At 35.8% G+C, this 16,316-nt stretch overlaps 1 protein-coding gene across 26 annotated transcripts in view; it reads left to right on the top strand.

Annotated features, from left to right (window-relative positions):
• LOC129725401 (glutamate-gated chloride channel) overlaps positions 1-16,316 on the top strand; it is a 289,723-nt gene that overhangs the window by 212,678 nt on the left and 60,729 nt on the right. For all 26 annotated transcript variants that reach the window (XR_008728084.1, XM_055681189.1, XM_055681201.1 and 23 more), the window contains one exon: positions 9,131-9,345. Coding sequence is in view for 25 of the 26 variants with exons in the window: in XM_055681189.1 (XP_055537164.1) it covers positions 9,131-9,345 (215 nt within the window). In the remaining variant the exon portion in view is untranslated. The remainder of the gene's footprint in view (positions 1-9,130; positions 9,346-16,316) is intronic.

Raw genomic sequence — 16,316 nt, 5'->3', positions numbered from 1 at the left:
TATTAAAGCGTCCTCGCTGGTTTAGCATGAATGAACTACACAGGCTTACTAATGTGGAAACATTAGAAAAAATGTCAAACCAAATTATCAATAAGTTCCGACAAAAATCGTTGCAATCCTCAATTACAACGATTAGCTCACTTTATAGTCAGTAAGATAGGTGTAAGATTAGATTAAGGTTTAATTTCAAATTCCTTTTTTTTTCTTGACAAGTAGGTTTACAATTTTCCTACAATTATATTCACCTAACTGCGGAAGCAATGACAATCTTTTAATGAAATAAAGCTTAAAATATATGTAATGTTGATATGTCACCGTTTGTGGCAGAACACACAATAAAAATTCTGAATAAATATTAGTAAGTAATTAATTCATCACAAAACATCAACCCCCCCCCCCCCCCCCCACTATTAAAAAAACCTGCTCCAGCTGCGCAGAGAACGCTTCTTTTTAGTCGTCCTTCCCCAACGCCCTGTCTCGCCGTAGGACCATCGTGTCAGCTCTGTTTAGAGTCCCACGCTGACACCAGGACTTTGAACAGCCACTTCTAACGTGGAGATCAGACGCTGTTTTGAGCCGCTCCATTTTGGTGAATAGACACTCAGGTTAGCGAAGCATTTTCTCTACCACCTAAATATGGTTTACGCGCCAATGATCTCATCGCACCCTCTCACTTAGCTATTGTCGGATGACAACATTGCCCAGGCAACGCCAACGAGTTGGGTCCATGTTTCACTTGTAGGCTATTGTATCATATGATTCATGGAGGCGTGAGATAGGTACGAACTTGTGAGGGCCGGAGCTAAGTTTGACGCTCCTTCCAAGTTGTGTTGAAGCCCAAATTCTATGTTATATTGAACCTTTATTTTTGAACTGAATTGTAATAAGATCATTTTACTAAACAGGGAACAATTTTGTGTGTATTGTGTGGTGATGTGATTATATTTCGCGCCAGCATTTGCAAACGAGATCGAACCGTCCATCCAGGCACTCCATAATGTCAGCTTTATTTGAACCCTTTGCTTATTACGTACTTCGGAAACAGCGGCGGAAATATCAGTCTCTTTGTACTTAGTACAATATTTCTAAGTTCGTTGCTGCAAATAGAATGATCAAAACTCATATCATCAATCATTTCTAAGAACTTCAATAGATGCTTATCACTTTTCAATTCAAAATTCATTAGTTATAAGAGTGTGTTCAATTTACCCATGGAGTCGAAAAATGGGTTCACGCTCCAAAAAACACCAAGAGCTCGTCGATTGGCCTCCTTGCTGCATGGCCGTAGAGGGCCACGGGAAGGATAGGTGTTTTGTAGAGAGCAAGTTTAGTACGGGTTTGCAGACTACGGGACCTTAGCTGGTTAGGTAATTCGTAGAAGACCCTTTTTGCCGCTGATATTCCCCTTTTTATCTCACGACTAACCTTGTTGTCACATGTCACTAATGTACCCAGGTAAATAAATTCGTCGATTACTTCAAAAGTTTCCCCATCTAACACCACCTCATCCAACAAAGGCCTCAGTCTATGGAACAGAATACAGGAGAGAATTTTCTAAACGGTGTTGAGAAGGTTTATGTTCCAATAATTATTATTACAGTTCAGGCGGTGGCCTTTCTTGTAGATCGGACATATGAGACCCTTCAACCAGTCCGAGGGTAATTCTTCATTGGACCACACTCTCAGCATGATCCGGTGTAGTTGCAGTTCTTCAGCTCTTTCACTGGTCCCTTCACCTCATCCATGGATGGTGGGTCCACAGCTTTGCCATCATCCTCAATCACCATCCTGCTCCTTTCGACTACGTTGTTTTCTTCACCATTCAACAGCACACTGTAGTGTTCCTTCCAACGCCTGGTCATTTCCGTTCTATCTTCTCCCGTTCTTCCGTTCACATGTGAACTCTAGCGTGGTTCTTTTCATCCGTCGGTCGCTGGCAACACTTCTCCCGCTGCACAGTGGTCCAATAAGGCAAAAAGTGGAACTTGACTCCATAGCGCCTTTCACCTTCATCCTAGCTTTAAAGTGTCTTCGGAACAACTTTTTGTATAAATGACCCGCATAATCGCAAATTGTCAAAAAGTATGAAAAGTTTACTATACTAGAAATAAAATAAATTAACTTTTTTGTGTTATGAGATAGAAGAATAGTTTGTTCAGCAAACTTGTAGGAGATTCAAAAATATGAAACTTTGTTGAACAAATGAAAATCCTATCTTTTTTCGGTACAAAGTTATAAAGTATATTACATGGAACTTACTTAAAAGGTAGTTTTTCGTACTTAACTTTTGTTAGTTGCATTTTATACGAGAGTATTGTTTGGAGGAATTATTGGGGCACACAAAACACACATTTTTGCCTAAGGTAATAAATCTCCAGGACTTTTCCCCACAAAGTTATATCATATTTTAGCTTATTTTTTCGATAACTTCAAGAACGTATAGGTTAAAAAGGGGCAAGTGGAATCATGATGTCCATACTTTTCCTTAAAGTTAAGCTGAAGTACAATAAACTTCTTTAGGTTCCATTTGTCCCAATCCACCCATATTAGAGTACGGCGAGCATATGTTACAGTAGGTTTTTATATACTCAAATTACTAACTTTTTTGTGTTAAGAGATAGAGGAATGGTTAATAAGACGAAGTTTTTTAATGTGCAAAAATATGAATCTTTGCTGAACAAACAAAATTCCTATCTTCATTGGGTACAGAGTTACAGAGTATTATCTGTAAAAGTTACTTTAAAGTTAATTTTTTGCACTTAACTTTTGTTAGCTACATTTTACAAGAACACGTTGTTCTAAAGAAGCATTTGGGCATACAAAACACACGTTTTTGTTGCAGACCACACATCTCCAGGACTTTTCCTTACAAAGTTATAGCAGGTTTTAGCTTAATTGTTCGAAAACTTTAAGAACGTATAAAGTAAAAAGGGGCAAGTAGAATCATGATGTTAATACTTTTTCTCGAAGTTTAGCTCGAGTGCTCAAAACTGTTATAAGTTCCATCTGTCCCAATCCACCTAATCTTCATTCTATACGATGTTAAAGTTATCGAAAAAATATGCTGAAATGTGCTATAACTTTGTAAGGAAAAGTCCTGGAGATGTGTGGTCTGGAACAAAAACGTGTGTTTTGTATGCCCAAATGCTTCTTTAGAACAACGTTTTCTTGTAAAATGTAGCTAACAAAAGTTAAGTGCAAAAAATTAACTTTAAAGTAACTTTTACAGATAATACTCTGTAACTCTGTACCCAATGAAGATAGGAATTTTGTTTGTTCAGCAAAGATTCATATTTTTGCACATTAAAAAACTTTGTCTTATTAACCATTTCTCTATCTCTTAACACAAAAAAGTTAGTAATTTGAGTATATAAAAACCTACTGTAACATATGCTCGCCGTACTCTAATATGGGTGGATTGGGACAAATGGAACCTAAAGAAGTTTATTGTACTTCAGCTTAACTTTAAGGAAAAGTATGGACATCATGATTCCACTTGCCCCTTTTTAACCTATACGTTCTTGAAGTTATCGAAAAAATAAGCTAAAATATGATATAACTTTGTGGGGAAAAGTCCTGGAGATTTATTACCTTAGGCAAAAATGTGTGTTTTGTGTGCCCCAATAATTCCTCCAAACAATACTCTCGTATAAAATGCAACTAACAAAAGTTAAGTACGAAAAACTACCTTTTAAGTAAGTTCCATGTAATATACTTTATAACTTTGTACCGAAAAAAGATAGGATTTTCAGTTGTTCAACAAAGTTTCATATTTTTGAATCTTCTACAACTTTGCTGAACAAACTATTCTTCTATCTCTTAACACAAAAAAGTTAATTTTTTTATTTCTAGTATAGTAAACTTTTCATACTTTTTGACAATTTGCGATTATGCGAGTCATTCATACAAAAAAATTGTTCCGAAGAGACTTTTAAGCTAGGATGAAGGTAAAAGGCGCTATGGAATTAAGTTCCACTTTTTGCCTTAATGGACCACTGTGCGCAGTGGTGCTGAATGTACTGTGGATATGCCTCCATTATTCATTCAGGCAACCTCCAACTTGATCCTCGATCCGTTCATCAACCTTCCGCAGGAACTCTGTAGCCACTTCTCCAGTCGATAGCCGCCGGATGTTTAACTGTATCCTCCTTGTCGTTCTGGATTTTACCACGTTGGACAACCGGGCGCGAATCTTGGATACCACGAGATAATGATCCGAGTCAACGTTTGGTCCTCTAAACGACCTCACGTCTGTAACGTCTGAAGAGGGCTGACCATCAATTCTCAAAACGCATAGGATCACTGATCGGCCTCCATCCAATGACACTCTTCATCTGTTTTCCTATGAGCACGAAACCGACTCCCCTCTCGGCCTTCACGCCGCCACTGAAGTAGATGTGGTACTTAAATAAAGTGCCCGCATTGGGATCTACTGCCCAAAATTCGCGTTCTCCCGTTTTCGGCCACCTCACCTCCTGTATGGGAGCAACCTCCACATTCACCTTCTGCAGCTCTCTAGCCAGGATACCTGCACGAGCCAATTCGAGTAGAGTCCTTACATTCCAGGTACCGAGTTTCCAATAATCGTTGTCCTTTTTCGTTCGCCTAGGTCCAAGCCGATTGTTCCGTTCCGTATTTATATCTGGATTGTTCGTAGTATTTTACCTTCAGCTGCGATACCTAGTCTCGCGACGGGGCTGCCGTCTTAGATATAGCTGGCGCGACACCGCGTTGCGTAATTCAGTCGCCCGCTCCGAGTCAGACGCTCTTGTACACCGCCCCTAACATGGGGATATAGCCGCGTAGAATCCTTCTTCCCTGTCAGCTTACGACCATAGTTTCCACCGGGGGTTGGTTACCCGATCTCCGCTAAGGTTACTCGTATCCCAGTCGGCACCTCGTGGAGGTTGGGATAGGAGTTGCTGGACAGAGGTGAATGACCACAATGGGGTCTCAAGTGACACGTGCCCAGCCATTTATCAACCACAACTCATAAAAATTAACACAGACTAAAAGATTTATGCCATATTTTCCACTAAGTTTTTTTTTGCTACCCGTTATGGTTTGGCAGAAAATTTTGCTCTTCACATGACGACGATATTTTGATTATAATTTTGAAAGACATTTTGTAATTATAAAATATTTTTATTAGTGCGTTCAAGCACAGGAAAAATTGCAAATTGTTATTGCGTTATTAAATATTATCATTCACTGCAGTTACAGTAAGTTTAAATTAACCAAGATCCACTGGGTGGGGAAATAAAAGGGGAGTGGTGATTTTTGGGGTCGTTACCCTATATGATTACTTTTGGCCTAGAACGGAAAACGTGATTGCAACGAGGTCGATCTCTAGTACCGTTTTTGAGTAATAGATAAATCAACACGCGTAAAAATATCGATTTACAAAAAAATAATTGAAATAATGTCTATATATAGCAATATTTAAACCCTCCCAGCTGGTCTCGAGGCACGATGCTGGTCTAACAAGCCAGTCGTCGTATGTTCGAATCCCGGTTCGGGATAGAGACTGCTAGTGTCAATAGGATCGTTGCGTTTGTTAGCACAGTAGTTGTCCTGTACACTATAACGATTGGCTGCGAAGTCTGTGTCGAATAAACTGAAGGTCAATTCCGGAACGGAATGTGTAGTACCTGGCCTTTGCTTTATAGTTACTACCAAAAGCTTATATTTTCAAATGATAAAATGAAAGCGCAAAAACGAACAAAAATATCGTAAAGCTTATGAGACATACCAAAGAAATAGATTCAAAACTATATAGTGTAGTTCCACAAAAAACGAGAAGCCAATTTAATCGACCATATTTCATTTGGCTGAAACTCTGCATAGACGTTTATATGGGCAAAATATGCCATTTTGTGCTATTGGTTTTTTTTTTTTGTTTAATCACGACTCGTTTTGGAAAAGCTATTCAAAAATGCTATGAAGAAAAAGTATTGATGATTACAAATATTTTTAGAGCCAAAACGGTTTGTTTGATCGGTGAGACGTCTTCGGCAAAGTTGTAGATAATACTTTTGTTTCCCCAAAAAACATACACACTCTTGAACAGTGGTTACCAACCTTTTTGACTCCGTGGCCCATTCAGATACAAGTTTTGCAATACTAGGTTACGTTTTTCAGTCTCATATCGTCCTACAAGTCAAATTTGTTTCATGTCTTGGTCCTAATACGCACGTTATCGAAGTCATAGAGAACTAATCTTTTGCAGGAAGATGCTCTGCATCATGGAGAACCTTCATGCAAGAAATTAAGGCTCTAGGATATAAGTTTCCCCCCTCCGGATGAAAATAGGTAAAACCTGACGATAATAAAGCCTATCTAAAAAAGTTTATTTTTCAAAAATCTAATTTTTTTTGAAAACTACAGAAGATTACCTTTACATTGCGGACTGTCCGATCATGGAGAAATCTGGAAAAATTATATTTAAAAAAACGTTATAATTTTGTGAAAATTTTTTTTTGTAATATTCTTTTCACTAGTATTATTTTTAAGGACAAAATTATCATCTACAACTTTGCCAAAGACATTATGCCAATCAAACAAACCGTTTTGGCTGTAAATATATTTTCAATCACCAATAGAGTGATCTATTAGCTCTATTAGTGATTAAAAAGATTAAAAAATATATAACAGGTGAAAGCTTTCCGATTCCAATTTACTATACAGGGTAATTGGTGCTTTTCTGAGCATATTTCAGAGCTGATAGAGAGCCACAGTTGATGATAAAAACTCTTCAACGCATATGCCCTGACGCTACTCTACACAGAGTTATTCAACTTTAAAATTTCTTCAATACTCTTGCCTGAAGTGGCTCTTACTTGAAATACATACCAATTAGAGCAAATCCATTGGTTTCAATTGCAATTTCTCGAAATATAAAGCAGATAGAGATTTGGTGTCGAAGAACAAACCTACTAATGTTATACAAATTTTTTGTAAGAAAACATATTTACCCAGTCAAAAATTGCATTTATAGTGGAAAATTTTCTCAGCTTTTATTCGAAATCAATAGAACTACTCAAAATTAAATAACCATAAGAAGATTAACGTTAGAGCATGTGCGTAGAGGATTTCTTTGTCATCAAATGTGACCCTTAGTTAGTCCCTGAAATACTCCCAAAGTGGAACCAATCACCCTGTATATGACACTGGACGACAAAAGCGAAAAAAAATGCTGCCCTGAAGCCCGAAATAGCTCCCCTAGAAAGATCATAGCTTTTCAACCATTCCTGTGAATTTTGGTGCCCCTATCCATTACCAAAACGTTCGTCGCTTCAATGTTATGTTTACGAGAACACATTTAAGCCCTGAAAAAATGTTGCTGGCTGGGGGCACCGAAATTCACAGGAATGGCTAAAAACCTATAATCTTAATGTGTAATGGAATCCTGTATATAATTAAATCAGGAAAAAAATTGTTTATATTGCATGATTTTTTTTCTGTTTTAAATATATAAGAACAAATTTTGTTTTTGACAAACCCTTTGATCTGACTTTCAGAAAACACATTTATTGCAAAAAACATACCTTGTAGCTAGTGTATATTGATGTCCTTGTTTGTTTTCAATTATTTTTAAGGTTATTTTCATTCATTTTAAGATCTAAATTTTCAATGTTTTTGATAATCAATGAATTGATTAGGGAACTTACATTAATTACGTAGCACAAAAATAACTATTTACAACTAACTCTCCTTTTGTAGAGATTTTTAAAATTGGGCGTAAAGTCTGTGTCAACTGAACAGAACAGCACGAGTCACCTCGGCTCTAGTTTTAAATTAAAAAGAAGAAGGAGACAGACAGACATTCGCATTTCTTACATTCTCACATTCCAAATTAGCATTCAATCGCTCTAGTCATTTCCAAGTTATACAAAAATTCATAATTTGTTTTTATGGGAGCCCAATTTCAATAGGAGTGAGGTATGTTAAACCATCTTAGAAATATTTTTCGTACCCAAAAACCCTCACATGTCAAATTTGGTTCCATTTGCTTGATAACAAATTCTCGAGTTGTGCTGAAGTTCATATTTCATTTATTCCAAGAGAGGGAGGGATCTAAAACCATCATAGAAACCATTCCGGGCCCAAAAACCTCTGCATACAAATACTTACGCTGATCGGTTCAGTAATTTTCTACTCTAGAAGGATCAAACAGACAGAACTTCATTTTTATATAACGAGCACAAGGATATTTTTTATATATTTTCTACATTTTGCGCACACAGTTTTTTTTTTTGAAAATATTTTTGTAATAAGGATCTAACTGGAGTTATGTCAGTTATACGTTCACTGTCTCATCAATGTATACCATCTTCGAGTCTATGACGAAAAAAAAGCTAGAAGCATAAACGTAAAAGCATTCATGCTTCTGCTTGCAGCAGAATCAGCGTGAGCCGTAGGAGACGAAATTTTATTGTGAACGCCACTTGCTGAGATAGAAATCGTTTCAGTGCTCCTGGAACCGTAAGCAAGAAAAAGCAATCAGTTCGAAACCAGTTTGTGTTATACAATTGCCGTCGTTGAGTCTCAGTTTCGCATGGGGGAATTGTCCTATACCTCGAGCTAGCGTAAATAATAATTAAACCCAACATTATGAGGTGCCAATAATTATGTGAATAATAATCAGCTGAGTTGGGCGAGAGTTATTCATTCCAGATACATAAATGTTATTTATAAATGCTTCGACACAGGAAATTAATTAATCAAAACTTTTCTACCAAATTCCCGCATTAGCTGGATAATAATGTTTTATTATCGCACCAAAATAGTACTTCTAAAACAATCCAATTCCACAAAACATTGCGGTGGCATGTCATTTGATCGAATTCAACAATTAGTAACTCTAGAAACCGCAAACACCATAACCGAGTATCGTCCCGAGCCAACCGTGTTAGCAAACTGAATTACCCGGCAGAATACAACCAAAAAAACACGAAACGAAACTGCACAACTTGTGTAACTTTTCAATAAATATTTATTTCTAATACATGTTCTCTCTACTCCAATCTTTTTCCCGCTTCAACTGAACAAAAAAACATGGAATTATTACCACATCGACTAACTACTGACCGGGCAAATATTCAACCCTCGTCCGAACTCCCCGACACAGGCGTCACAACAATGCTGAATTTTTTCACCACCTCCAACGGTTTCCGCAGTACACTTCCGGTGGTATCAAATCTGACGGCGATGAACGTGTGGGACGGCGTGTGCATGTGCTTCATCTACGCCTCGCTGCTGGAATTTGTCTGCGTCAACTACGTGGGCCGGAAGCGACCATTGCACAACGTTGTATATAGGCCCGGCGAGAACCCGGTCACACAGGTAGGCTAACAACTCTTGATCACCAACACCAACCATACACAACCTCCAGGGTCCGAGTTCCGGCCATATATTTAGAAAATAAAATCCATATGAGACTCATCACTAACATTTCCCACTACCTACGAACGGTTCCCCACACATCCAATTGTTGCCTACTAAATTCCGGAACAGTAGCAATATCGCAATTTCCGCCTTTTTTGTTTCATGTCGAGATGACCGTAATTGGAACCGTAAATTTTGCTCTGTCAGTCGTAATAAATCCGTGATTACGTCTAATCAATTTTAAGAAGAAGCAATCAAATCATTAAAATTTAATCACTGGTTTCGTTAACAAGAGTTTAACAAATTAGTAAACCTAGTCCTGAAAACAATCATTTCCGGTCACCCTGTAAATAGTTTATGTTACGTTTTATTTAAGTATATTTATTTTCCTTACCACCTTCATTTCATTTTGCTTACTCATTTAGTTTTGGTTCAATTCGTTGTTCTTTCTCCCCCTGTCAGCTTACTTACGTTGGTTGTATGTCACGATTGTTGTAGCACTGGTGGAGTGTGTTTTCATTTGTCAAGGGTTTCCTTACCAGATAAGGTGCCTTTCAGGCATGAATACTGGTGGTGATTGCGTTCGTTGAAACAGCACATAGAGAAAAAGAATGAATCTACTATCCATGCATATCCGAACATTGTACTTCGCAAGCATGAGAAGCATTGCGCAAGCAATTACACCATCTACCTGTTGGAAGTTTAGTTTTAATTTGAACTGTCGTTAATTTTCTTGTCTGTTTCGGAACTTACTCCATTACGATGTCTTCCTATTTCATGCTTTTTTTCTAACTAGAATTCATGCGAAACACTTCGGCAAAGCATGTAGATAATAGCCGAATGACAGATTCCTACTTCTTCAAAGGGGCACAGTGAAAATGCAAATTGAATCATTATACTGAACGCAATCTCAGTGTCATGATGAAGGTCTTAGGGCAAACTAACCTACAGTGAACCTCTTTCCTGTAATGAACCACCCGCCAGATTAACTTGATTTATGCGAAAACTTAAGGGGTTTTCAAAAAACTTCCATCGGGAAACATCTTATCCAGCCAATCTGCAATCGATTTAATGTTAAGAGAAATTGAGTTAATCTGACGAGTGGTCCACTATAAATTAATTTACCCTATGTCAATAGCAAAAGAGCAAAACTGTTGCATCGATTAAAAACTTTGTGCGAAACTTGAGTTCACTACGAGAGATGAAAAAATAATCGAAATAATGAACTGTACAGAGTTGACGGCGCGGAGAAAGTCGAAGAGATTAATACCACTAAAATGTAACTTTTTCATGTAGTTCAAAGTAAGACTCAAACACATTCAAACGGCATTTGAACAGCTTCACCTGTAGATACCTGTATCTGGACAATGTGAAATAGAAAAAAATACTTCGCATTTTCAATGGTCTGACACTTTTTCTCAGTCTGACCTGTTAAAAAACACCACAACGACTGCAGCACGTTTCTTTTCATTTTCCACCCCAATTACTGCTGACCATTTCCGTCTGTCAGCGCGGTGAAAAAGCCAGAAGCATGTTTTTTTATTTCAATCGATTCTCGTTTTCCCGGTACTGTAAAAATCTCGTAAATTCCAAACCTACTCAGCCCGCACGGCACGGGAAACGCTGAAACGGAACCCAACGCTTATCGTATTCATAACTTACACCATTACCTTTAGACCGTTCGCTTTCCGGACAAGTGTTACCCGGAGATATAAGAAAGAACATCGTAACGTATGAAAACTGCCATAAAAGTTAATCATGTTGGCGTTAACAGGGGAAAGTTATTTGTGTTTTCTTATTGGGAAGTGCGAATTAAAATACGCATTAAGCATTTAGTAAGACTTGTTCAAACTTTTCGGTGCAGCTTAAGAAAGTTTACCGAACTTTTAGTGATTATCCTTATTTTACCTAGAAGATTTTATTGATACCATTACACCATTAAAAAGACTGGAAACTCTGCATGAAATCGGGAACCACTGTAATCTACATTGTATTTGAATAAAAATGGAACCCAATAAATAACTATATGTGTATTCTGAAATGTTAACGAAATAAATGATACCTTGGCAAGCACACTTCCCATTTTACTACTTTCTTGTGATAGAATGAGTGTACTGTACGTGAGAAAACTTTATATTACTATGGGGTCAATACTTCATCATCAATCGGCTTGATATGATGTTTCTGATCTTGGATTCTGTCAATAAGCCTCATAAAATTGTGTAGTCTACATGCTTTGTCGTAGGGAAAACCCGTCTCTTCTCTGAGCAACTCATTGAAATTTATATGAAACACCATTATATGAAACACCGCAACTTTCCTCCGTTGCCTTTTGATCTAATTTACAACCTAACAAAATAGCGTAACTTTTCTAAATTCAATCTCAATGCCCTTTTGTTTGTAAATTTATTTTATACGCTCAATTTTTTTGAGTGGTCCATCAATTCATACATTTTGTATACAAGTAACGTTTAGCTCCAGTGCCCTTTTCCGGATTTAAACCTTCACCTCAACTGTATGTCAAAATGGACTGCAACGGTTTCTGCTAGTTGCATAGGAGAAAATCTCCCATGAATAAGTTTGTTTGACACGAGTTTAGTAACTTGCTCTAGCATAAAATGAAACTCTGGTTCGCTATCACAGCCGTTTTCTCTGTCCTTTGCATGGAATCCACACTACCTTTTCCATGATGTCTGTTTCCTTGTAGTAATCAGCCTTTGTCTTCTCGTGACGAATTGCACCATTAGAAGGCTACGTGTGTTTTAAAACTTTACGAGCAGCAAGGTTTTTGTCAAAAAAGAAAGAGTATGTGCGTTTTGTGCTTATTTTTGATGGTGTTATTTGTTGTACAAATTAATGTATATAACTCATAATTCATTTAAAGTTATCCTTGTGCTGTGAACTTTCATCTCAACAATATACATTAGAACATATCTTTTCTCTAGAATCAAATTTAATCAAATTTCTGATGTTTCAAAATAGTCAAAAAAAATGTCAAAATCAGGAATCGATTCAATAGTAGGAGCCTATAGCCACGTGGTAAAAATTTAAATTATTAGGTTTACATACGTTTCATGTTTTCGACTTGTTGATTTATTGACATTTTGACTTCATGATCTCATGGCTCTTTTGCTTGTTTACTCTCCGGTTTTTAAACATTTAAACTTTTTAACATTGGGACTTGCAACTTTTACACTAAGCCTTCTATTTTATAACGAGTATCTATATCAAATTATGAATTGTTGTGTTTATATTATACTTTGAACTAATTTGTCTTCGTTTTGCTACAATTAGAATTTTTCTACTACGCAATCAATACCATCCTGGCAGTTTGATTGATTACCTTTTTAATTTTTTTACCTTTTTTTTATTTTTCAACGATTAAACTTTTTTATTCTTCAACTTCATATTTCAATAGCTAACTTTTTGTTTGATTTTTTTAATTTTTTGAAGTTATGGCTTAACGACTCTATGCTTTTATGATTCTATGACTTTATGGCTTTACAGGTAAGTTCCGAGTTTTGGCCACACGCTCCCCGATTTTCAGTTGCCAAAAACGGAACATTTTTTTGTGAGATTTCTTGTTTTTTTATCATTTTGAATATCAATAAACAATATTTAAATATAATTTGGACTAAACTGCCGCTATTCGCATAATAGTCCTATGTAGAAGTCCTATGTTTTTTTATTTTTTTGCGGAAATGGATCCATTTTAGCATGTTCTACAAGAGTAGTCATTAAAATCGAGGTTGTGGGAATCAAACCTTACTTTTCTTATGGCTATTCTTAAAGAACATGCCAAAATGGACCCATTTTCGCAAAATTTACATAGGACTCGCAACTTTTACATAGGACTATTATGCGAATAGCGGCAGTAAAGTGTCTTTAATTTTGTCTTACAAATGCAAAAGCAATTGATCACTTGAGGCGCAAAAAAGGATTATGGACCATTCATTAATGATGTCACGCGTTTAAGGGGAGGAGGGGATTTCCATTATTGTGACATTTTGTGACATATGGGGGAGGGGGGTTAGCTTTAGTGTGACATCATATTTCAACTAAAAAATAATATATAAAAAGTCACATACCTAACCACAGAGATCAACTCAGAACTATATATAATATTTGCATCATTCATTTATAGTTCTACGATCCCTTTTTTTTGCTTAAGATTTGCTTCAGATAAAATAAATGACATTTTTTTTCTCGCTAAAAAAGCATAATGTTCTTTAATTCTGTTTTACCGTGCATGTTCATTTATGAATGACAGCGCAATTTCATTAATTTTTAGTGTCTCTCAATTCAATCAATACAAAAATTGTGACAAAACGTAAATAAAAATGCTTGGTTATTGTAACATGTGGAGAAGATTTGGATTGCGAATCGATTGAAGAAGAGAAACTAAACATTGATGGTCTTTCAAAAATCAGCAATGATGCTGCAGCTACTATCTCGGCTTACTATGTCGTCGATATGCGACTCCATCAGCAGCACCCTTGGACTAAGAACTAAACGACTTTTCTAGTTATCTTCTATAATCTTCTTTTCCTTTTAGTTTCAGTTTTTCTTCTAGAAAAATCGTTCTTATTAAGAAAAAATACATTCCAAACAAATTTCTCGATTTTCAATCAATTATTATCAAAGAAGGGGGAGGGGGATATAAAAACGTGACGTAATTAAAGGGGGGGGTCAAGGAAGTTGTGACAACTTGTGACAAGGGGGAGGCGGGGAGTTAATTTTTTCCAAATTTTGCGTGACATCATTAATGGATCGTCCCTTAGTGCCATATATTCTTCTTCTTATTACCCTATTTCTGGAGAGTCATTGAATATTATTAAGGGAAGTGTTCAATTACGTTTGAGAGAGGTAGCTTTGTGAGAAAAGTATTGTTATTTAAGAATTACTTGTAAGTATTCTTTTCAAGTAATTTATAACCGGATGCATTTATCCAAATGTTCAACGGAACAGGATCCAAAAAATGTAGAAGGCCACAACGTGGAAAAACAGTGCTTTTTGTCCTTGCAGCATTTTTATCTTCACAAAATTAACAATATTTCATAAAAATCACTCGAAAAGCCATTATTGATAATGTGTCATGAAATTTTGAGTAAAGCTAGTCAATTATCTCCATCTTGAGGAATATTATTCACCCAATAAATTGTGAAGAAAACAAATTTTGTATTTTCGTGAAGATACGCTCCGTTTCGAATAAAATGCACAAGATTTTGTTTAGTGCACGAGTGAAGAGAAAACAAGGAATAGCTGATGTATGGTGCTGTTAGAACCCTTAAACGCATCAATGTTGTTATTTTTGGAGTCCTTCACTTCATTCGAAACTTTAGAAATTGGTTTGTAACAAATATTTTATAAATTACTTTTTCAATGAAAAATATTGTTTAGAACAGTACATTCTTTGTCTTGTTTTACATTGTGTTGAGTGAATTATGTTTCTAAAAATGGACACAAAACTTTTGTCGGGGCGCTGAAATTAATCCAAGCACCACCCCAGAATCATTACAACGCGCCGCCATAAATAAATTGTCCACCCCTGCTTTAGCGCCTATGGGCATGTAAATGTCATACAATAAAAGACATTGATTAAAACGTGGTGCAGCTATAGTTGGATACTGTTTTATACGGTACAGAAGGGAGAATTAAATCGATCGTGTTTGCATAACGGAATCACTTGAAACACTGAAATGTGAGTTATAAATCAATTAAAAAGTTTCAGAGAAATAATTATTTAAATAAATTTACAGCTTAAAGCATTATTTACTTGCTAAGAGATCGTGTTTCATTTCCTGACCTCGTCGTGAAATAGTTTCCCGACATCTTTTATTATTCATATAAACAAGAAGAAAACATGGAAGTTATCCTTTATTCGCAAAAAAACTGCATACGTTTTTTTTTTTAAAAGAGCAAAATCATTTCAAATCGCCTGGAAATACGCGAAAATTTAATCGACCATTTTTGATTTGAATGAAACTTTGCACACGTATTTGGCTTAGCAAACTGAGCATTTTTCACAGGTGTAGTGATTTTTTACACCCATGAGTTGCATTCTAAAAGGGCGTATGCCTTTTGGCATAGGTTTTATTCAAAGCATTGTAGCCCAGAAACCTTTGGTCGAAAAACTGTCTGTGAATGAGTTGTAGCGAATCGAAAATGCACCATAAAAAATATTCACTGAACAAAAAAATAATTTTTTTTTACCAAAAAAAAATTAAAAATTTCAATTTAAAAAAAAGAGTTGAATTTTTTTTTAAATTTTTTTTTAAAGAAACTGGACGTTAGTACGCAATTTTAAAAAAAAAGTCCAGGATGGAGAAATGAAAAATAATTTTTTTATGGTAGAATAATTTTTTTTATGAAAATTCTAATTCAAACATTTTTCAAAATATTTGTATTCTGATGATTTTAAAAGATGCAGAGAGTTATTTTGAATCAAAAAGCTCTTGGTAGTAAACATTCTAAAGGCATTGATTTTCGAGTTATTTCTAATTTAAGCTTGAAAAATTATAATTATTTAGGAAATACAGGTTTTTCTCAATTTGTCCATGGTTCTCCAGCAAAAACCATACGTTCATTGGAATGCTTGATTAAAAATACACAATTCATTCTTTGACAACAAAACGATTGGGCGAACGGTTCTCAAGAAAAGAGTTAAATGTTCTAAGTGATATAGATATATATAAAAATCAAAATTCATTTTCGAGTTTTATTATCTTAGGAACATATTTTTTTATGACATAGATACTTTACAGAACTAGTTTCACCTTATATTTTATATACATCATAAGTAAATGATTCGTCATCTTTTGAAAACAGCTTCGTTTGTATCTTATTTTCTGAAATCGGAACAAAAGAGTAATACTTTTGTGTGGCAGTTATTATTATAGTTGTTTGAAAATATTGCTCCCTTCTGTTAC

This window comes from Wyeomyia smithii, chromosome 2 (genome assembly GCF_029784165.1).
Source record: "Wyeomyia smithii strain HCP4-BCI-WySm-NY-G18 chromosome 2, ASM2978416v1, whole genome shotgun sequence".
Lineage (NCBI taxonomy): Eukaryota > Metazoa > Arthropoda > Insecta > Diptera > Culicidae > Wyeomyia > Wyeomyia smithii.
The sequence above is the reverse complement of the archived record's forward strand: the minus strand, read 5'-3'. Positions and strand labels throughout refer to the sequence as shown.